The 22072-nt window shown below is 46.3% G+C and overlaps 2 protein-coding genes across 2 annotated transcripts in view; one reads left to right on the forward strand and one right to left on the reverse strand.

Moving 5' to 3' along the window:
• The window catches only part of PSMD5 (proteasome 26S subunit, non-ATPase 5), a 43019-nt gene extending 39910 nt beyond the window's left edge, over positions 1 to 3109 (forward strand). The window contains exons 9-10 of the mRNA XM_040324057.1: positions 1085 to 1225; positions 2672 to 3109. Of these exons, the coding sequence (XP_040179991.1) occupies positions 1085 to 1225; positions 2672 to 2929 (399 nt within the window). The 3' untranslated portion in view covers positions 2930 to 3109. The remainder of the gene's footprint in view (positions 1 to 1084; positions 1226 to 2671) is intronic.
• Positions 3110 to 5010: 1901 nt separating this feature from the next.
• Positions 5011 to 13681, reverse strand: LOC120913814 (NLR family CARD domain-containing protein 3-like). The gene is made up of 2 exons (XM_040324058.1): positions 13432 to 13681; positions 5011 to 5953 (listed from the first exon to the last, which is right to left on the reverse strand). Exons 1-2 carry the CDS (start codon positions 13584 to 13586, stop codon positions 5395 to 5397), a joined length of 714 nt encoding a protein of 237 aa, XP_040179992.1. The 5' UTR covers positions 13587 to 13681; the 3' UTR covers positions 5011 to 5394.
• Positions 13682 to 22072: the final 8391 nt, after the last annotated feature.

Genomic DNA, 22072 nt, shown 5'->3' on the forward strand with positions numbered 1-22072 from the left:
GGTGAGGGAACCAGGAAGTGAAGTGCGCAAGTCGCGCTAGGCCTGCCAATTGGCTCCGGCTGTGTACTGGGAGCTGAGTAATCCCAGAACCCAACGGGGGGGCAGGAGTTGACGTCATGCCCGCAGTCTGCCTGAGGCTGTGTGGCCGGAAGTGGGTGCAAATACCTGTCTTTAGACAGGTATCTGCACCCCCCTCCCCCTGAAAGGTGTCAAATGTGACACCGGAGGGGGGGAGGGTTTCGATCAGCGGGAGTTCCACTTTAGGGTGGAGCTCTGCTTTAAAGTTTTTCCCAGCTATACTGGGCCAGAACTAGGTGGAATCTGTGAGTTGCACAGAACCATCAAGTGTCCGGGGCTGTAATGCAGCATCCTTAGCCGCCTGGTCTGCTTCCATATGTGAGTCTCAAATGCTAGAATGGCTGCCTCAGCAAGAACCTGGAAAGCTGAAAACAGCCAATCAATCTAACTTATTGCTTAATTGATTTACCTGCCAAAGTAAAACAACTTCTGGCCCTTTAAATGAAACCAAAAAACCTTCTGTCTCTATATATAAATATGTCCACGGACCCCGAGTAAAGGATCCAACGACTCTGAATACAGAGTGTCCTTCTGGGTGCAAACTCAACCCGTCCTTACAACTGGCCTCCAAAGAGTAACTACATACTGTAACAGGGCCGATCTATGTGTAGGTGTGGTCTCACAGGTGGGCTTGCAATGTGGTCTGAAGCATAATTGCGTAGACAACAAAGGTACATAACCCTGAGGATATTATCCACCAGGTTAGTCATCGGCTGTGAAGGACACATTTCCAAAAGATTGGTTAGTCCACAAGGGGATGCCCTCTCCTCGTCCACCAGGACGCAAAAACATATTTGCTAAACCAATCACTATGAAGTGAAGTGGGTAGTTGAACCAGCAACCTTACACTATTCTGGGGAATGAATAGAGATGCACTACAGACATTAATTTCTTCCAGCCAATTAAACGTTTGCTTTGCTTGTATAGAGTCATCAGCCAAGCTGTATGCAGGGCAGTTGATGTAACAGTTATAGCAGTATGTAGATTGTCACTTTTTCTCTTGCAGGAGGATCACCACACCGAAGATCTTCTGGCCATGTCAGAAAGTTGGTTTTCTTGTCTGTCCAACCAGCCAATGGATTTGTTCCGTAGCATCGCCACCCAGCCCTTCCCTGAACTGCACTGTTCTGCACTGAAGGTTTTCATTGTGAGTTCACATAATGGTTTTCATAGACCAAACTTTGCCTGAAAATCTTAGAGGTTTGATAGAAAATAGTATTAAGGTGAGGTGTTTCTGAATTGTGAGTGTCCCTTCGTATTTGAAGCCTAAAGCCAAAACTGTATCATTAGTTTTGGATATCATGTGGAAGGGTAAAAACCTCTGTCAGGTTTATAACACTATCCATGTGTTTTCTAGGGAAATTCTCTCTATTTGCTCTAATGGTCCCTTTTACTGAGACTAAAAGTGAAGGAAAATACAGTATATTGAATTTTCAATGGGAACAGGTATAGTGGGGGAAATTGGGAGTAGGCTTCCCTCGCATTTCATTTTTTATAATTAACTTTTGTCAAAGTTTTACAATACAAAGATAAAAAACAAAAACAGCACACAAGTCACATACTTGAGTAGTAGGCTGTACAGAACTAGAAATAAATGGCTCCGGTGTATGCAATCCGTGCTATAGCATGAACACTGTGTAGAACATAGTCATCACTACAGCCCAAGCAATGACAGTAGCAAAATGTATCCAATGTATTGTAACAAGCAGAAAAAAGGGGCTTATTTTAAGAGACTGAAACTGACCCTAAAGATGATTCTGGTGGTGAGTCTACAAGAAGTTGGCATTAATGGTCCGTAGGAATACTAAGCGTGGGGTCGCACCATTAACATTTAGGTATTTGGTATCTCGGTGGAGTAGTACATCCAACCTGCCCAAGTTTTCCTGAAGTGACAGCGATTTTATCCTCTCCTTACGCTATCCAAACCTAAAATAAATAAATAGCTATAGATACACGTTAAATACCAAATTAGGCATATATCCCATTGTAAAGAATTTTCTTTTTATGTATTTTTGGGAAGTGCCATCTAGCCATTGGAGTTCTCCACAGGCTTTTCCTCAGCCAGACGAGATGAAAGTGTAGCCAAGTGGTCAAAAAATAGTTCCATTTACCCGAAACACTGGCAATTTCTACCCCAAAGCACCACTAAGGAAAGCCATGGGAATGATGATGGTCTTCATTCAGCTCTTAGTGATGCCATGTTTCTCTTCCATGCAGCAAGTAGATAGAAGGGGTGAACGAACAAAAAAAAATTGTGTCGTGATGCAGAGCAGTTGGTTGGCCAGCAAAGTCAGCTAGGCGGTGGTTTCAAAACATAAACAAGGACCTATTATAGTGTACATTGGTAAGGTTTCACCTATTGGTCTAGCCACTATGTCAGCTTGTACAAAGGAAGGTAGAACATTTACCCATCAGTGCACACACACATGTGCACATGCACCCCCAGGTACTTGCCTACCTACTTGTGGGGTTTACACCCTCCTTGCAGAAATATTGTCCAAAGCTTGCCCCACTACCAACATGGAAATCAAGTGGTGTACTTTTTATACTGTCTTACTGTAAGTTATCTCATTCTCTGTCCTTTTTCACATAGGCCATTGCCAACCAGTCCTGGGCACAGAAACAGATGATTGAAAGCCCTGGATTTATAGAATATATTGTAGACAGAACTGTCGATCCAGACAAAGATTCAAAGGATATCAAATTTGAACTTGTAAAAGCTCTGGTGAACTCCAAAACCATAGCAGAAGTGTTTGGTAATCAGCATTATCTGAGGCTGCGTGCTTATCTGCGGGATGGACCCTACTATGTAAAAGCTATTTCTACTGTGGCTGTGGAAGGAGCAGAATAGGTAACGCTCACTGTGGACCAGAGCAGCTGTGAGTCATCTTCAAACCACCTAGTTTCGGTTTGGCATTTCAAAGATGGACACAGTTCCAGTGACCAAAACAAAGCACTTAAAATCTGGGAAATCTCAAACAGTTGATTGCCGTGTGTAGAATGTGTTTAGAAATATATGGCTTTATTAGAGTCTGGTGCTGTCTCGTCTTTTTATTGCCTGAGAATCTCTCTCTCTCTCTCCCCCCCTTTCCCTCCCCCTTTCCATCTCCCTCTCTCCATAAAACTAAGAGTTAGAGCAATATTATAGTGTTACTAAAGCCTGAATTAAAATAACAAACATAGTACAGTGGTATTGCACAGAACAGCCCCAATCTTGCTCTTCTCTGGTCCCCGGCAGCGATCTTGGCTCTGGTGCATGCTCACTCCGGACCTGTGTGTAAATTATGTATTATATTGCATCTTATCAATTCTTTGATGTAGTGTCTGCATTCATTTTCCTTTTGTAGGCTTGCTTTCTTTTTTTATCATCTAATGATCCAGCCAGCCTGTTGTTTCTCAAAAGAACAAGCTCTCTTCCAGATGTATCTGACAGGGATGAGACAACCAATTCATCTCTGCAGGGGTGCTTACAATGATCAACTTTTATCCATGTAAAACTTTTTTCCAAAGTGTGAGCTGGAGTTTGGCTTTAATCTGTTAGTGTATTTAAATCTGCTGGGGCATTTAAATGGTTCTAAAGCCTTAAGGTTTTTTACCTTAATGCAGACTAAGCATTAAGGTAAACAACCTTATGTGCTGCAGGATCTCCCCAGCCCCTAATACTAACCTGATCTTGATCCAGGAATATGCACAAGAGCATCAGCTCTTTGCTGTCTCCCTCTTCACTGGGCATATTGATACCATGGTTCCCGCTGCTATCAATCAAATGCTGTGGGGGGCACCCTGTCTGTGTCAAAGAATGCAGACAGTGCGGCGCTGGGGTAAGCCTGCACAAGTGCCCCCATAGAAAGCAGCTTTCTTTGGAGGCACTCACCAAAGAGGAGGATCCAGGAGCACAGGTGGGAGACCCATTGCCCAGAGCAGGTAAGTATAACACGTTTATTTGAATAAAAAAAACAAAAGAACCTGAAGCTTTACCCACTTGTCCTCTGCAATATTTACCCCCTTTCATAACCAAGCAATTTTTAGCGATACGGCACTGTGTTAATTGAACTCACAATTGCTTGGTCATGCAACACTTTTCCCAAATAAATGTCCTCTTTTTTCACACAAATAGTTTTCTTTTTGTGGTATTTAATCACTGCTGCTTTTTTTTTTTCTTCTATAATACGTATCCAATTGAAAACATATTTTTGGTAAAAAAGTCCCAATATATATTGATTGGTTTGAGCATAAGTTATAGCTTACAGACTTCCAGGGCACACCTTTCCTGTTTTCAGTATTACAGCGCTATCCACATACTGTAGGCTGTTATGTGAATGCTCAGCTTCTACACACCCTACCAAATGAACAATCTATGCAAAATGAGAGTGAGAACGCTTATCGCTGATTGCATTTATTGGAAATGCATGAACCTGCAGATGAGGGTGGGAGCAATCTCTTGTAGGGGAAATGCAAGTGCAGGTTGTGTGTCAATGAGGTCAGCTGGTGAACTCCTTCCTGTGTCTTAACAGTTTTCTCGTCCCAAGGGCCATCCAGGAAGTAATGGAGAAGGTTTTTTTTTTTACAACAAACTGGATGCTGAGGTAAGGGCTGGTGTAGGACAAATGGAAAGCCTTTTTCTTGTCTGCAAAAGAGGTGCATTTATGGTATATTGGTACAAAGGAAAGCCTGAATTTGGAAGAAAAAAAGGTGAACTTGGATGTTTTGCAATTAAAGTGATTGTACATGATCACCTTGTAAAACAGCCTATTTGGTTTAAAACTGAAACAAAATGCAAAACATTTGTGTAAAGATATTTAAAAAAAAAAGTATAAGTACCCTTGTTTCCTCCTTTTTATAAGTGACCACATTACCTCTGTTACAGCTGCATAAGAGCTGGGGGGAGAAGAAGCAACAGTACACTGAACTTCCCAGTGAATGGCTGTGCAGGAGGGGGGGGGGGTTGTCAGTCTAATCATAGGAGAAGAGCAGGCTGAGTTCCCAGCATAGCTAGAGAACTGAATACAGAGTGTTCGCCTTATTAGTGTGGTCAGGTTTTGAATAGGAAAACAGAGGTAGGAACACTAGGGATTTCACACAAAGGAAGCAATGCAAAGAGAACAGGAGACTTTTTCATACAAGTACATGGTATAGCTGGCACATTTCAGGAATATGAAATGCTGGGGTAACAACACTTTAAACATATTTTGCCATTGTTTCAACCTCACTAGAAATCTCACATCCCAGTAAATACATGTTTCTCTGTTCTGTTCTCCCTATTTAGTATTTGCCTCCAGCCTCACATAAACTCTGTATTAATCCACTAAGTTGTCTTTATTGATCTGTGCACTTTAGCATTAGTAATGTCTGTATTGCAGCTATGGTTCCTTCACTGATATGATTGTTATCTAAGCTTATAGCTGTAAGTGCCTTGTCTGTAGTGGATGCCAGACCTTCTGCAATGGCTCCTCCCCCTTCCTCACTGATGTCATTGCCATCCAAATCAATAGTGACGAGGGACCGGTTTACTTGTATAACTTCCGCCAGCAGCCTGGCTCCACTGTCACCAAGGCCATTCTCATCCAAAAGGAGGTGGGTGATGTTTGTGTTCATTTTTAGTGCATCAAACAGCTCTTGCCAGGCGGCAAGAGCATGTACAGAGATATGGGCCAGGCCAAGTTGTTTTAGGAACGGGTTCAGCTTCAGATATTCTGCTACGGTTCTGAGTGCATCCGCACTCATTTGATTTCCTCCAATGTCCAGTTCTGATAGCTGAACAAGTGGCATGCTATATGATGAGGTGGTGTCCATTCGCTGCTGTGTAATCAGAATCTCTGATAGGCCACACAGAAGACTCTTTATACCTTTATCTCCTAACTGGTTTCCATATAATCTGCAGAGGAAATAATTTCATTGTTAGTTACTTAGTAAGCTCACACTTCCATGCCAAAAATTTGATTGTGAGATTTCATCACATGATGCTATGCTTTATTTGTTTCCAGTACATTTCACCATTCTATGTTTTTAACATTATGCACAATTGCTTCAAAAGGCACAAAAACACTACATCTCTCTAATATGTATGCATTGTGGAGAAATTTACAGATTTTTTTTGTACAATTGTGACGTGCATTTAAATAACCTTGTTAATGCATGTGTGCTGAAATGCATGTAAATCTGCATCAGAACATGTGTTTAAATAATTATAACATCATTGTTTTCTGCAGGCAGCCCATAGTTGGTGGCCCTTCTGGATCCCTCCCAAAGCTCCTCTCTCTACACAAACTATGTGTGGCACAGTGAGCTACTTTTACTAGGTATTAACTGGATTTGCAAAGGCATTTGGAGCATACAAAGTGCATCATTTGTGGTTATTGAGAAATACATTTTCTGTAAATATTGTGCCTGGAGTCCAGCTTTAAAATGATACTAAAGTCTTGTTTTTTTTTTTTGCCTAAAAATAACAAACATGTCGTAACCTGCTCTGTGCAGTTGGTTTTGCACAGAGCAGCCTGGATCCTCCACTTCGGCTTTCCTGGCCCTCCCCCTGACGAGTGCCTCCCACAACAAGCAGCTTGCTATGGGGGCACCCGAGCTGCATCTCTGTGTATTCAGACATGGAGCCCGACTAGGCTTTGCTCTCTCTCTCTCTGGCTGACTGACTTTGACAGCAGCGGGAGCCAATAGCAGGCGGTCGAGTCTCTCCTGCAACATTGCTTGATAGAGAGGGACCTCAGGTAAGTATGAGGGAGGCTGCTGCACATAGAATGCATTACAATGTCCTCACCCAAAGCCGACCTTGCTAGTAAGGGAATCGGGAAGTGAAGTCCTGCGATGCGTGTTCTGAGTGGTCCCTGCTATCTTCAGGGACCTGCGTGTCTCCCAGAAGACAGTGGGGGGAGGGGCTAGACATGGCGGATACTGCTGCAATCTTTCGCTGGAAGCGGGAGCAAATACCTGTATTAGACAGGTGTCATGATCTTTGGAATATTCAAGTATTTCTCCTTTGTTTCTACTATACAGTGGTGGGTCCTCTGCCCTGTCTTAAGGCTAACCCCCTCCAGACGGCCCCCGGGGTCTGGAAGGAAGGCATTGTTCTGGGTGTGACCGTTTGTTTATGTACTTTAATTATCTCCTGGGACTTCTCTGTATCATTACACATCTCAGTCCTCCTATTAAAGCTATCAGATTAATCCCTGCTGTTTTAAGTCCTCATTTGCATGGCCAAGAGGACCTAAGTGAGGACTAAAGTGTACTTTACAATTGACCAATAGGAAAGTGGTTGTTTGGGGCGGGGTGTTCAAACTGCCATGTATAAAAGTGTGTTGTGTGCATCCAGTAAAGAGAAGATTCCTGTCTGAACTTACATACAGCCTGGTGTTTGTTCTGAGCTACCACAACTGGATTCGAACAGCACATAGCTGTAGTTCAAATCCCGGCACATCAGATGACCGAACCATCAGACATTGTGATCTGCAGTCTGATCCAATGGCAGCAGAGGAGTGTCGGGAGAGTGGGACCGAGCGAGCAGGGTCTCGTTACAACAGGTATCTGCTCCCCCCTTCCCCCAGAAAGGTGCTTCAAGTCTCTGATGTGAGGCCGAGTGGCAGAGAGGGCGCCCCTTGTGGCTAAGTGCAGCGCTCCCCTGGGAGTGATACAGGGGATACGGTGCCCAAAGGTGCACGGGTTGCCAGTAGTGCTGCAACAGGCTGGTAAGCAGAATGTGGCTGGGGTTCGCTGGGTAGCGATGTCAGTAGCAGTGCAAGAAGTCGTCCTGAGTAGGCGTTTGCAGGGTAAACCATGAGCAGGGTTCGCAGCCAGGCCAGAGGTCATGTACCGGGAGACAGTCCAAGAGCAAACAGGAGCAAGCTGGGTCATAAACAGTGGGCAGTGGATCGAGGAATAGTCAGCCAAGCCAAGGTCAGAGCGAGGAGATAATCGCAGAGATCAAGAGTTACAAGGTAAACAGACACAGGAAGCTGACGACAATCCAGCAATCTGGGTCAGACATTGGCAGCCTTTTATAGGCCAGCAGGGGGATCCCCCTGTCACATGATGTGCCTCTGGCGGCCATTTCTTCTACTGGCAAGATTGCCAGTACTTCCACGGCCATTTCCCTGACACAGCCTTCTGCCATTTCTTCTACTGGCAAGATTGCCAGTACTTCCACGGCCATTTCCCTGACAGTGCCCCCCCCCAAGGGGCAGACTCTGGATGCTCAACCGGGCCCATCTTTCAGGGTATCGGGCACAAAATCTCTGGAGAAGTCTCGGAGCATGTATATGTAGTCCTACCTCTCTTGCTACAGTGCAGGATGGATTCTACCTCGAACTTGGTTTCATCTCCCACTGAGACTGGAGGCGGAGGGTCTTCTTCTCTTCCTGGAAAGGGACTAGAGACAACAGATTTAAGAAGAGATACATGAAACACAGGATGCACTTTATACGAACTTGGTAGTAACAGTTCAAACGCTACTGGGTTGATTTTTCGTTTAATTTCAAATGGACCGATAAATCTTGGACCCAATTTCCGGGTGGGACAAGAGAGCCTGAGATTTGCTGAAGAGAGCCAGACCTTATCTCCAACCTCAAAACTAGGACTCTCTCCCCTCTTCTTGTCACATTGTTTCTTATAGTCCTCTTGCGCTTTCTGCATGGTTAGCCGGAGGGTTTGATAATTAGCCCGAATGGAACTTATCCTGTCTTGAACTGCTGGGACTGAGGCTTCCGGAATGATGTTGGGTAGAAATGAAGGATGGAAACCATAGTTGGCCCAAAATGGAGATTGATTGGTGGTTGAGTGTACTGAATTGTTGTAAGCAAACTCTGCACAAGGGAGTAGAGAGATCCAGTCGCCCTGGGAGAAGAAGCAGAAGCAACGCAAGTATTGTTCTAAGGTCTGGTTAGTCCTTTCAGTTTGACCGTTGCTTTGGGGGTGATAGGCTGAGGACAGGCACACTTCAATTGATAGTGCTTTGCAGAGCTCTCTCCAGAATCGGGAGGGGAATTGTACCCCTCTATCAGACACAATGATGTCAGGAAGGCCATGAAGTCTGACTATCTCCCTTATAAAAAATGTGGCTGTTTCTGCGGCAGAAGGAGTTCCTGCCATGGGCAAGAAGTGCGCCATTTTGGATAGGCGGTCCACAACTACCAGGATTGTTGTAAATCCTTCGGATGGGGGCAGCTCTACTATAAAGTCCATAGATATATTTCTCCATGGTTGTTCTGGCACTGACAGTGGACATAACAGACCCCAAGACTTGACGTTGGACCCTTTATTTTGCTGGCAAGTAGTACATGAGCTAACAAACTCCTTGCAGTCAGATTTCAAGGTAGGCCACCAGAAGGATCGTTGGATGAGGTCCGTAGTTTTCCGCACTCCGAAGTGGCCAGCGAGTTGGTGGTTATGCAATGTCTTTAGGACCTGAATTCGGGCTTGTTGCGGAACAAAGATCTTGTCCTGATGCCAGAGATACCCCCATGGTTTCTTAGAGAGGATGCTTCTGGTTCCTGGCATTGGAGGGAAGCCTGTTCAAGGGAAGATCTTAGATCGGGTTGGATCAAAAGAAAGTTCTGTGGTGACAGGATTGTGCTAGATATTGTCTCTTCTGGAGTATCGGGGAACATTCGAGATAAGGCATCAGCCTTTCCGTTCTTGGAGCCAGGGCGGTAGGTAATGTGGAAGTTAAACCTTGAAAAGAACAGAGCCCAGCGAGCTTGACGGGGTCTCAGGCGTTTGGCAGTGCGGAGGTATTCGAGGTTCCTGTGATCTGTAAATATCATTATGGGGTGAGCAGACCCCTCAAGAAGGAATCTCCACTCCTCTAAGGCTGTTTTAATGGCCAAGAGTTTGCGATCACCTACATCATAGTTCCTCTCGGGCTGGCTCATTTTTCGTAAGGAGAAGGCCATGGGGTGAAGCAAAGATTTGGGTCCCTGGCGCTGTGAAAGGACTGCCCCTGTGGCTACTTCTGAGGCATCGACCTCCAAGATGTATGGCAAGGCAGGATCAGGATGTTGAAGAATGGGTGCAGAGGTAAACAATGACTTCAGTTTCTCGAAAGCAGTTGGGGCTATGGAGAGCCACTGGAAGCGCAAATGTAAGCAGGTTACCTGGGTTATGGGTGAGATGATGGAAGAAAAGTTCCTTATAAATCTTCTATAATCTCCCACAAACCTTTGCACCCCTTTCTTATCCGATGGAGTTGGCCAATCCAGGATTGCCTGCACTTTCTGTGAATCCATAGCTATACCGCCAGTGGAGATGATCAGTCCTAGGAATTGTATTGATTTTTTTTTTAAAGTCACACTTTTCTGCTTTCACGTAAAGTCCGTGTTTTCTTGGTGTGAGTAGCACTGTTTTTACATGGGTCCGGTGAAGCTCCAGAGTATCCGAAAATATGAGGATATCATCCAGATAGATGATGACAAAGTCAAGATATTCCCGGAAAATGTCATTTATAAAGTGCTGAAACGTTGCCGGAGCGTTACATAACTCAAAGGGCATCACAAGATACTCAAAGTGTCTGAATCTCGTTCTGAATGCTGTCTTCCATTCATCGCCCTCACTGATACAAACAAGGTTATAGGCCCCCCGGAGGTCGAGTTTGGTAAATACTTTGGCGGTACGGAATCTCTGGAAAAGTTCAGGAACTAGTAGCAGTGGGTAGCGTTTTTTTATGGTGATTTTATTTAGCTCCCTATAGTCCACGCATTGGTCTTAAAGTCTTGTCTTTCTTTTTGACAAAGAAAATGCCGGCATCGGCAGGAGAGGAGGAGGCTCGGATGAAGCCTTTAGCCAAGTTTTCATCGATGTATTGTCGCAGAGTTCCTAATTCCATTTCAGAGAGAGGGAATATTTGTCCAAATGGAATCTCGGCTCCTGGAAGTAATTCTATCTGACAGTCATATGGCCGATGTGGTGGTAGGACATCGGCTTTTCTTTTATCAAAGAAATCCAGGAATTCTTGGTATGCCTGGGGTACATTCTGGTTAGTGGTAGATACAGGGTGGACTGTCAAGCAACTGGTAGTGTCTCTGGGTTCAGGAATGAGGCAATGCTGCTGGAAATAGGGAGAGGTGAACAGGACTTCCTTCTTGATTCAATTGATCTGAGGGTTGTGGGCTTGGAGCCACGGAATTCCTAAGATAACTTGGGGTTACCTGGCCGACTTTTCTAGGAACTGGGGTAGAGGTACTGGTGGGCACTGGTGAAGGGGAAACCTTAGGCGGCATCATGGCAGGCCTGGAGAACTGAGTTTGTTCAGACTGTATCTCCTGTAGACGTCGGTCCAGCTGGATGGATAACTGGATAAGATTCTCAAGTGTAGTGGGGACCCCAATCCTGGCCAGCTCGTCTTTGAGAGACTCGGAAAGTCCTAAGCGAAACTGGTGTTTGAGGACTGCCTCATTCCAGCCTGTGTCTGCAGACCACCCATGGAAGTTGACGGTATAGTCCTCCACTGGTCGACTACCCTGCTATAATGAATGCAGAGTGGCTTCGGCAGTGGCTGTATGCTGGGGGTCTTTATAGAGTTGTGCCATAGCTGCCAGGAATGTGTCTACTGTGTTAATGACTGGACTTCTTTGCTCCCATAAACTGTGGGCCCAGGTCTGGGGTTCATCGGACAGCAGGGAGATGAGGAACCTGACCTTAACAGTTTCTAAAGCAAAATTCAGGGGCTGCAAGGCTAGGTACAATAGGCAGGCATTCTTGAAGGATCTAAACTTTTTCCGATCCCCGGAAAATCGTTCAGGGATGGGAATTCGGGGTTCTGGAGGAGGGAACACCATCATAGGAGCCACAGAGGAACGTGCGTGGGTGGAGCTGGTAGAAGCTGGAACCGGGTCCGCAGAAGCAGATGATTCTGACAGGTGTTGCAGCCTATCCTCCAGCTGGAGGTATCCCTCTTGTAGTGTCTGGATTGCTTGGGTCAGGGTAGTGGCCTGTTGACACAATGCCTCTAACGGGGACGCACCTCTGCCGGCCTCAGACATGGCTGGACTTGTACTGTCAAGTCTCTGATGTGAGGCCGAGTGGCAGAGAGGGCGCCCCTTGCGGCTAAGTGCAGCGCTCCCCTGGGAGTGATACAGGGGATACGGTGCCCAAAGGTGCACAGGTTGCCAGTAGTGCTACAACAGGCTGGTAAGCAGAATGTGGCTGGGGTGCACTGGGTAGCGATGTCAGTAGCCGTGCAAGAAGTCCTGAGTAGGCGTTTGCAGGGTAAACCAGGAGCAGGGTTTGCAGTCAGGCCAGAGGTCATGTACCGGGAGACAGTCCAAGAGCAAACAGGAGCAAGCTGGGTAATAAACAGTGGGCAGTGGATCGAGGAATAGTCAGCCAAGCCAAGGTCAGAGCGAGGAGATAATCGGGATCACAAGTCAAGCCAAAAGCAGAGGTCAAGCCAGGAGTTACAAGGTAAACCGACACAGGAAGCTGACAACAATCCAGAAATCTGGGTCAGACAGTGGCAGCCTTTTATAGGCCAGCAAGGGGATCCACCTGTCACATGATGTGCCAGTACTTCCACGGCCATTTCCCTGACACAGCCTTCGGTCATTTCTTCTACTGGCAAGATTGCCAGTACTTCCACGGCTATTTCCCTGACAGGTGCCAAATGTGACATATTGGGGAGGAATCCGGACAGCGGAAGTTAAATTTTTGGGTGGAACTCCGCTTTAAGTATGTTAAAAAAGGAGAAAATTCATTTAAACAGCTTATTCAAAGCTGAACTGACATTTAAAAAAGAAACACTAATACAGTTGAATATTAATTGCTGCTATAACAGGTACCTGAATCTGTCTTGATATAGCTTTCTGCAATCCTTGCGCAGCAGCAATCAGACTGAGTGAGGGAGGACCAGCACTAGGAACCAATCAGACTTTTCAGCAGGGCATATTTTTCACACAAGTGGAACAAGCAGTATGATTAAACACTGTTCTGCTACTCCTCTGTTGTCCAGCCAACAGGCTGAGGATGTGTTTTTGAGCAAACTGTTGCTGCAGTGGAGTTTAAAGTTTTGGCTGAAGTACCTGGTAACAAATCTAGCTGTAAACCTAGATTTACAAATCTTTTTGGAGGTTATGTATTTCACATATATGTATTTTAGATGTTCTTTTAGCTGCTTACCTAGATTTCACATTTTATATTTTGTCTTGTATACATTATTCCAAATGTGTTGGATATATGTGTATTGTTAGAATTATTATTATACAGGATTTATATAGCGCCAACATTTTGCACTGCGCTTTACAATATAAAGGGAGATAGTTACATAATTGCATGTTTAGGTCTGGAATGTGACAATTTCTTCTCAAATGACAGAATAATGACAGACCGGGGTGATTGGGGACGCTTCATATTACTCACAGTAAACTCTGTATACAAGGCTTCTCTTTCAACAGCTGAATGAGTCTCTCCGCTCCCCCTGGGCCAATTTCATTGAGATTCAGGTTGATGCTTTCCACCTCCGAATGACTAACTATTATAGCTGGCATTAAGAGTTGAAGCAGAGCATCTGTCATTCCGGTGTTCCTGAGGACAAGCTGATGCACTTCATCGGACTCCTGAAGAACTGCAATGAGGTCTGTGATCTGTTGAAGCACAATTGTGTCAGTGAATACGGTACTATTGCAGTGATAAATTCACTATAAACACAATCTAGTTTTTACCACTGTAATTATACACTGCTCAAAAAAATTAAAGGAACACTTTTGAATCAGAACTCATGGGATATTGATCTGGTCCGTTAAGTAGCAGAGGGGGAGGGGTGTAAACAGAGGGGGTTGTTAATCAGTTTCAGCTGCTTTGCTGTTAATTTCAATTAACAGGTGCACTAGATGGGCAACAATGAGACGACCTCCAAAACAGGAATGGTTGTTCAGGTGCAGGTGTCTGACATTTTTTTCCCCTACTCATCTTTTCTGACTGTTTTTCACTAGTTTTGCATTTGGCAGGGGTCAGTGTCACTACTGGTAGTACAAGGCGATACTTGGACCCTATAAAGGTTGCACAGGCAGTCTAACTCCTCCATGATGGCACATCAATTTGTGTCATTGCCAGAAGGTTTGCTGTGTCTCCCAGCACAGTCTCAAGAGTATTGAGGAGATTCCAGGAGACAGGCAGTTCCTACTCTAGGAGAGCTGGACAGAGCCGTAGAAGGTCCGTAACCCTTTAGCAGGAGCCCTACAAAATGACCTCCAGCAGGCAACTGGTGTGAATGTCTCTGACCAATCAGAAACAGACTTCATGGGGGTGGCCTGAGGGCCCGCAGTCCTCTAGTGTGCTCACTGACGGACACTGTGGAGCTCGCTTGGCATTTTCCATTGAACACCAGAATTGGCAGGTCCGCCACTGGTGCCCCATGCTTTTCACAGATGAGAGCAGTTTCACCCTGAGCATATGTGACAGACGTGAAAGGGTCTGGAGAAGCCGCGGAGAACTTTATGCTGCCTGTAACATCGTTCAGTGTGGTGGGTCAGTGATGGTCTGGGGAGGCATAGCCATGGAGGGACGCACAGACCTCTACAGGTTACACAATTTCATCCTGACTGCCATTAGGTATCGGGATGAAATCCTTGGACCCATTGTCGGACCCTACGCTGGTGCAGTGGGTCCTGGGTTCCTCCTGGTGCACGACAATGCCCGGCCTCATGTGGCGAGAGCATGCAGCCAGTTCCTGGAGGATGAAGAAATTGAGCCCCCACGCTCACCTGACCTAAATCCAGAACACCTCTGGGACATTATGTTTCAGTCCATCCGGTGCTGCCAGGTTGCACCTCAGTCTGTTCAGATCTCAGTGATGCTGTGGTCCAGATCTGGGAGGAAATACCCCAGGACGCCATCCGTCGTCTGATTAGGAGCATGCCCTGATGTTGACAGGCATGCATACTGAGAACCATTTTGAGTTGTTGCAATGAAATTTCAGCAAAATTTACTAGCTTGCTGCATCATTTTTTCACTTTGATTTTTGGGGTCTCTATGAATTCAGCCCTCTGTAGGTGGATACTTTTAATTTCTATCAAATGATGTGCCATCCTTTCATTCCTAACACATTACCCAGTCCATATCAGTATAGATATCCAGCATTAGATTTTTGCCCATTGAGATCTGATATGTTTTTAAAGTGTTCCTTTAATTTTTTTGAGCAGTGTATGTTTTTTTCTGTACTTTAGCATTCCTTTACTGGAATGAGTTTTTTTTTGCTCACTGAAAGTGGAATTTCACTTAAAGCGATATACCTTGGGAATTTGCGGGATTTGAACATTGCTATAGCGGAAGGGCTGCGTTTCCTGTGAAGTGCTATAATACGGGTGCCCACACCAACAAGTAGAATCTTACAGTACAGATAAGCTGGACTTAAAAGAGGGGGTTATGGGAAATATGGAATAATAGGCTTACATTTTATGGGGATTGATTTGAATTTGAGGGAGAAAGGACTTCATTACAGTAAACATTATACTGGCAAGTAGATTTTCCTGACTAATTTCTAGTTGCATAAATTGGTTCCTGGGAGCAGTGGTGTATTTAGGTTTTGTGCTGCCCCAGGCCTGACTGAACTCTCGCACCCCTTAATTTAAATATTCACCCCGTCCTGTCAAGGCCACACCCCTTCCTTTTTAAGACCTGCCCTGTCATCTTAATGGGAGGAGGACAGAGGGGGAGGCCGCATCTTTTAGTTTGGGGGGAGAGATGGGTAAGGGGATATATTCTCTCCCCTCCCAAAGCATCCCCCCAGCACATATACCGCCTTACCCTCCCTTCAATTACTCCATCTGTGCATCTGTTATCTGCCTCCCCTTTCCTAGTTTCTTTGTCCCCCTCCATTGTAAACCATACACAGACCTCAGACCAGCAGCGCAGCTCTTGCACTGAAGTCACGTCCCTCCTCTGTTGCTCCTCCTCCTCCTGGCTGTGTACACTAGATTGTTGGAGCCGAGCCAATCACCGCTTGCGGGACCTCTGTCTGGCCAGTTACTGGCGCTCAGTGCTGTCATTGGTTGTGGCACTGGGCTCCGGGATTCAGCTGTACGTTCCTGATGGCGGTCCTGTGTGCGGGAGGAGGGTACGGGTGCTTTTTTCGTGCAGGGGGGCAGCTTTTTTTGCCACTCCCCGCAAAGTGCCGACCTAGGACAAAACACAGCACTGGCTGTGGGTAGCAACAAAGTATACCATTTTCCTCAAATGGGTATCTTAAAGCGGTCATAAACCTCAGACATGGAATATGAAGAAAACATATCCCTCTATTGAGTGTGCTTGTCCCAATTAAGAGCACCACGTGTCACTTTTGTCTGTTGCATTGTTCCTTTGCTATCGGCATGAATTGTGACAAGTTTTCCTGACACCAACAAAAAAAATGGTGACACAGGAGTTATCTCCAGCTGATTGACAGCCTCAACTCTCTTCCTGTGTGCTGTGTGGAGGGGTGTGTCTCTTCCCTACAATCAGCTCTCAAAACTCTCCTCACTGAGCTCTGCAGAGTGTAACTACAGCTCTCTGCCCTCTTTTTCTGTACTCAGACAAGCTTTATAATTCAGCACTTTGAACAATAGAGAAGAGAAAACTGCATGTAGACCAGTGTGGGGCCAGTCACTTCACTGATTATACGCAAGGGTTTACAACCACTTTAACGGTGGGTTGTTCTGTTATATGACATGAACCTTTAAACGTAACGCTCTGCCAGCTTTAGAAGGGACTGAAAGTGGTTCTAAAGCCTTGTTTTGTATCTTATTGCATTCCCTGCATTAAGGTAAAAAGCACCCCACTATTTCATTATCCCCCTTCTCTAAACACTTACCTGAGCTTGTCAGGAATCCAGAGATGTTTCCATTGCTGCAATGCTCTCTCCAATTTTTTCACAGAGAATCAGGCAGCAGCGGGAGCCATTGGCTCCTGCTGCTGTCAGTCAATCCTGTATGCATAGAGGGGGCTGTGATGAGCCGTGTTGTCCACGGTGTCTATTGGTGTAGATAGCGCAGCCCGGGGTTAAGCCTATAGGTGTACCACAATTGGATGCAGTTTCCTATGTTGCCACTTTAACAAGAGGAAGGCCCGTCGGGGAACCCAGGAAGACGAGGTCTCCTCTGTGCAAAACCATGGCACAGAACAGGTAAGTATATCATTTTTGTCATTTTAGGAGAGAAAAATAACAGCAATGATCATTTACAATCACTTGAAGATTCTTTATTCCTTGCTGAACTACTTCAAATTTACTTTACTTACTCTTCAGGATCCCTTATTGAGATCAGCTCTTTAGGAACCCCAACCAATTATCTAACTCACCTATTTACACCTGCCACAGGACAGGACCATTTACAATGGTTATACATTTTTTATGTCTTCTGGATTACATCATTTTCCCGTTTGCATTACACATCCTTTGTATGGATTATTAGCTGAAAGTCCTGTGCATTGGAGCCATTTTAAATTTTTTGTTATTTTTCCAATTACTGACCTGCGATTTACCTGTACGTCGCTGCACTTTTGGTGGTTATACCGGGATGATGCCAGCAGCCACAGTTTACCTCATGGTTTTTCCTCCTCTCACACACGCTGTGTACTGAGGGCAGGCAGCGGTGCTGTGCAGTCTTTTCCTGTGATGGTGAGTCCCCTGGGACCCCCCGTTCAGCGCAGAAAGAGGGTGGGTTTTCAGTCTAGCCTGAATAGGGCCCTGGGAGCTTTTGAAATGGAGCCAGTCTCTTCCCCAATCATGCCTGAAGTGGCAGCTGGTGCTCCTGCACCTGGGATTCCCACAGACACTTTGTCAGTAGTCCTGGAATCCTTTATTGCCAGAGTGGGAGCGGATGTGAGGGGGGTACAAGGCGCCCCTTCCCCCCTGCTATCCCCTGGGGAATGATTTATTTTAGACCAGGACCTGGCTGCAGCTCAGGTCCCCCGGTTCTGTTTTATATGGAGACGTGGACGGTGGTGTGGTGGTTCACTCCCTCGCCTAGCAGCAAGGGAGTCACGGGGTTAAATCTGTACTCCAACACAAACTGCCTGGAGATTGCATGCTCTCTCCTTATGTCTGCGTGGGTTTTCTCCGGTTAATCCGGTTTCCTCCCACACTCCTATGACGTGTGTAGAGCACTTGTCAGTGCGCTGTATGGAACTCCCTTATGCTGTCTGTGCAGCGGAGGTTTCCTCTGAGGGCTCGGTCTTTTTTGTGCAAATGAGACCGCTCAGTGAAAGCTTTTCCTTATTTTTCATTTGACTAGTTCATTTATAAGGAATGGGAAATGCCGCAGAAGTCTTTTTAGTTCCTCAGCGCCTGGGGTTTTCCCCCTTTTGAGGAGTTTTAAAAAAAAAATTCACTCTCTGAATGGGCAAAGGTTTCCTCCCGAAATTATGAGACTGGCCGACCAGTTGATATATAACCTCTGAGGGTATGAGAGTTTAACACTTTAAGGGGGTGTACCATCATCCAGATTCTAGATATATAAAATTTGGCTCTAGGGTCCCTGAAACCAGAGAGCCAAATGGGGGGAGTAATTGGGCCATTGTTGGACTATCACGGTACTGGTAATGAATATAGGTAGTGTTCAAAAAAAGAGGTAAAAGATAATAAAAGAACAATTTTATTGTATAAAATGTCGATAGCGACACAAGGGGGATACATAAATCAAAAAACAACACAAAATATATGACCAACAAATCGCCAGTATAGTAGTCCCCAGGAGGAGGAGAAGCATAGTGGGTAGCGGGTCATATCACGACATCTTAACTAGTTTCGTGGCTATATGCCACTTCATCAGAAGAGTCTAAAAGCCCCCCCACATATGACCGGCGGGGAAGGCGGCCGCCACCTCAGAGGGTCCCGTGTAACGACCATGGGGCACGTGAATGGACGAATGGACCTACTTGAGTACAGAAAATTGTAGTGCAAGTAGGGGGTCCCCGAGAACAGGAGCCCGGATAAGGGTAACTCAGGCCACTTGTGACCTCCACAGTAGGGGATCCATGGCACTGGACCCTAGAGGGAGGGGGACCAACATGGCGTCCCATGGTGGCGTCGGGGTAGAGACGCCTGCCAGTGGTACTGTGAGCCTGGTAGGGCCACAGGAATCTCGAGGTCCGAAATCCATTGCCATTGCCATCATGGGCTGCTTAGATGCCCTTTTTCTGCGAGCAGCTTCTGGCTCAGAATTAGTGGAGGATGTGTCTATAGCCATTGTGTACCCTCCGAAAATTAGGGTGGGTGTTAATCATTTTGAAGTCGGTCCTGGTTCTGACTCAGCGTTTGGAGTACCTAGGGTTGATCCGGACTCCTCGGTGGCAAAAAGAAAAGGTTTTTCTTCCCCTGGAGAAATTGCAGACTCTTTAGTCTGCAGTGAGGGTGTTGGCTTCATGCAATCGGTCATTTCTCCATTTTGCATGCCAGTCCTGGGCCTGTTGGTAGCCTCCTTCGAGGCGGTACTGTATGCCCAGTTCCACACTCGTGTTTTCTAGTGAGAGATACTGTCCAAGTGGTACAAATCTATTTTGTCTCTGGATCATTAGATCAGGTGAGCCACCTACTCAGTCTCTCTGAATTGGTGTCTGGGATCCCCAACTCTTCGGTCCGGGAAGTTGTTTCTTTCCGTTCAATGGACGGTGATTACGACGGTCGCCAGCCTCATGGGTTGAGGGGGCGTGTCCAGTCGGCCCAGGGTCACTGGACTCTAGTGGACTCCTGTTTACCGATCAATGTCCTAGTACTTTGGGCGATCAGGCTATGCCTCTCCTCGTGTCGAGGAAGTTGAAGGGTCGCCTGATCTGGATTCAGCCGGACAACGCCACAGCCGTGGCTTCGGTCTACCATCAGGTATACTGGCAGGCGGACTACTGGAGTCGCCAGATGCTGGACCAGGGTGACTGGTCTCTGTACTTGGAGGTGTTTCAGCTCTCTTGCAGGAGGTGAGACTCACAGGGCATGGATCTCCTGGCCGCTCGTCTCGACCACAAGGTGTCGGAGTTTGTGGCCAGGTCTAGTGATCCCTGTACGGACGCGTCAAACACGTTGGTGGCCCTGTGGGGTCTGTATTGGCTACTTTATGTCTTTCCTCCATTGTAGTTGCTTCCTTCGGCTGCTCCACAGAGTGGAGGCCGAGGGGATCCCAATGATTCTAATCGCTCCAGATTGGCCTCTGCGTCCTTGGTACACCGATCTTGGGCGCCTGGTGGCGGATGTACCCTGGTGGTTGCCAGGGCGGGAGGACCTTCTGTCTCAAGGTCCCATACTACCTCCTGTGGTACAGTCGCTGGCTTGTACGACATGGCTGTTGGAAGCCAGACTTTAAGAGACCGGGGTCTGTCCGTCTCGGTCATCTCGCCCATGCTGAAAGCAAGGTAGTCTCCTTCCAGGAGTATTTACCATTGCACCTAGAAGACCTACGTCTTTGTGCGAAGAGATGGAGTGACGTCCACGGACGTAATCGGTGTCCAGGGTCCTGCTGTTTTCACAGCTTGGAATGGATCTAAAAATTGCCTTAAGCACCGTTTGGGGGCAGATTTTAGCCTTGGCTGTGTTTTATGTCAGTGGCCTTTTGCGGCCCATTCCCTGGTGGTACCTTTTTGTGCTAGGGGTTTGTCATATACTCCCCCCCCCCCTCTTGGTTCACCTCTTCCCCCATGAGTTTGGACTCTAGTGCTCTCGGTTCTTCAGGAACCTTCCTTTTTGGAAACATCAGAGAGATTCTTCTCTTGACACTATCTAGGTGGCATTTTTAGTGGCCATTACTCCTGTCAGAAGGGTTTCTGAGTTGGCAGTCTTTCCTTGCAAGTCACAATGCTTGATCCTCCATTAGGATTACGTGGTGGTGCTTCCAAAGGTGGTTTAGGACTTTTGCCTGAATGAGGACTTTGTTCTTCCATCCTTTTGTCCTCGGCCGGCGCATACTAAGGAGGTTGCGTTTCCTACTTTAGACGTAGTACGCGCTTTGCGGGTTTACCTGCCTGCTACGGCTCCGTTTCGGAGATCTGACGCTCCTTTTGTGCCCAAAAGGGCTTGGCGGTCTCGTCGACCACAATTTCTCAGTGGATCAGGCAGGCGGTCATACAAACCTATGCTCTTAGGGGGCGGCGCTTCTTTTCCGGTCACAGCACTTTCGACCAGGGCAATGGGTCCTTCCTGGGTTTTCCAACATTATGCGTCTGTCTCACAGGTGTGCGGGGCGGCGACTTGGTCATCTGTTCACACTTTTTCCAGATTTTACATGGTTGCTGTGAGTGCATCTTCTGATGCTTCTTTCGGCCGCTAGGTTTTGCAGGCAGCTGTTTACTGTTGCACCTCCTCTGTTGAGGAGCTCTGCTTGTTTTGGGGTGAAGTTAAAATTGGTTTTACTGATACTGTTCCCAACCCTCGTTTTTGACACTGCTTGGGGATGTCCCACTTGTCAAGATTTAAGGAGCTGTGTCTGTCCATGGACGATAAGAGAAAATAGTTTTTTTGTACTCAACGTAAAATCCTTTTCTGACGTCCATGGACGGACACAGCCCCCACCCCTCCTTTTTAGGTTTGTACTGCTTGTTACCAACTGAGGCTGCATACTGCAGGGAGGAGGGTTATGTCTGGAGGGACTGTCCCCTGGGCGGGGCTGTTCAGCTCTGTTAAAGTAACATGTATTTAATTATCTAACATGTTTCTGCCTAGTCCTCTCCTGTAAACAGGATTTAAGGGGCTGTGTCCATCCATGGACGTCAGAAAAAAGGATTTCACGGTGAGTACAAAAAATCCTATTTTTTTTACACTGACGGCATTATTCCAATGATCTCAGAAGCAAAGATTCACGACATAGCCATTTCAGACCATGTTCCAATCTCGGTAACACTCGACTAACTATGGCGCTTTCCATCTTATCTACACAACAACTCTTTCCAGATATATATGGAAGCGGCATTGAAAAATTTCTCATCTGCCAACTCATCCCATATAGACAAACCCCAGTTTGTACTGGGAGGCTGGCAAGACCTATCTTGGAGGCCAGATCATTTCTTATGCTGCCTCCTGTAAAAAACACGTCCTAGCTAGTTA

This window comes from Rana temporaria, chromosome 9 (genome assembly GCF_905171775.1).
Source record: "Rana temporaria chromosome 9, aRanTem1.1, whole genome shotgun sequence".
NCBI lineage: Eukaryota > Metazoa > Chordata > Amphibia > Anura > Ranidae > Rana > Rana temporaria.

Coding starts and splice junctions, on each gene's coding strand:
- LOC120913814 (XM_040324058.1), bottom strand. CDS start 13,586: ATGACAGATGCTCTGCTTCAACTCTTAATGCCAGCTATAATAGTTAGT. Junction 5,954..13,431: donor CCTTGTATACAGAGTTTACT/GTGAGTAATATG, acceptor TTTCCTCTGCAG/ATTATATGGAAACCAGTTAG.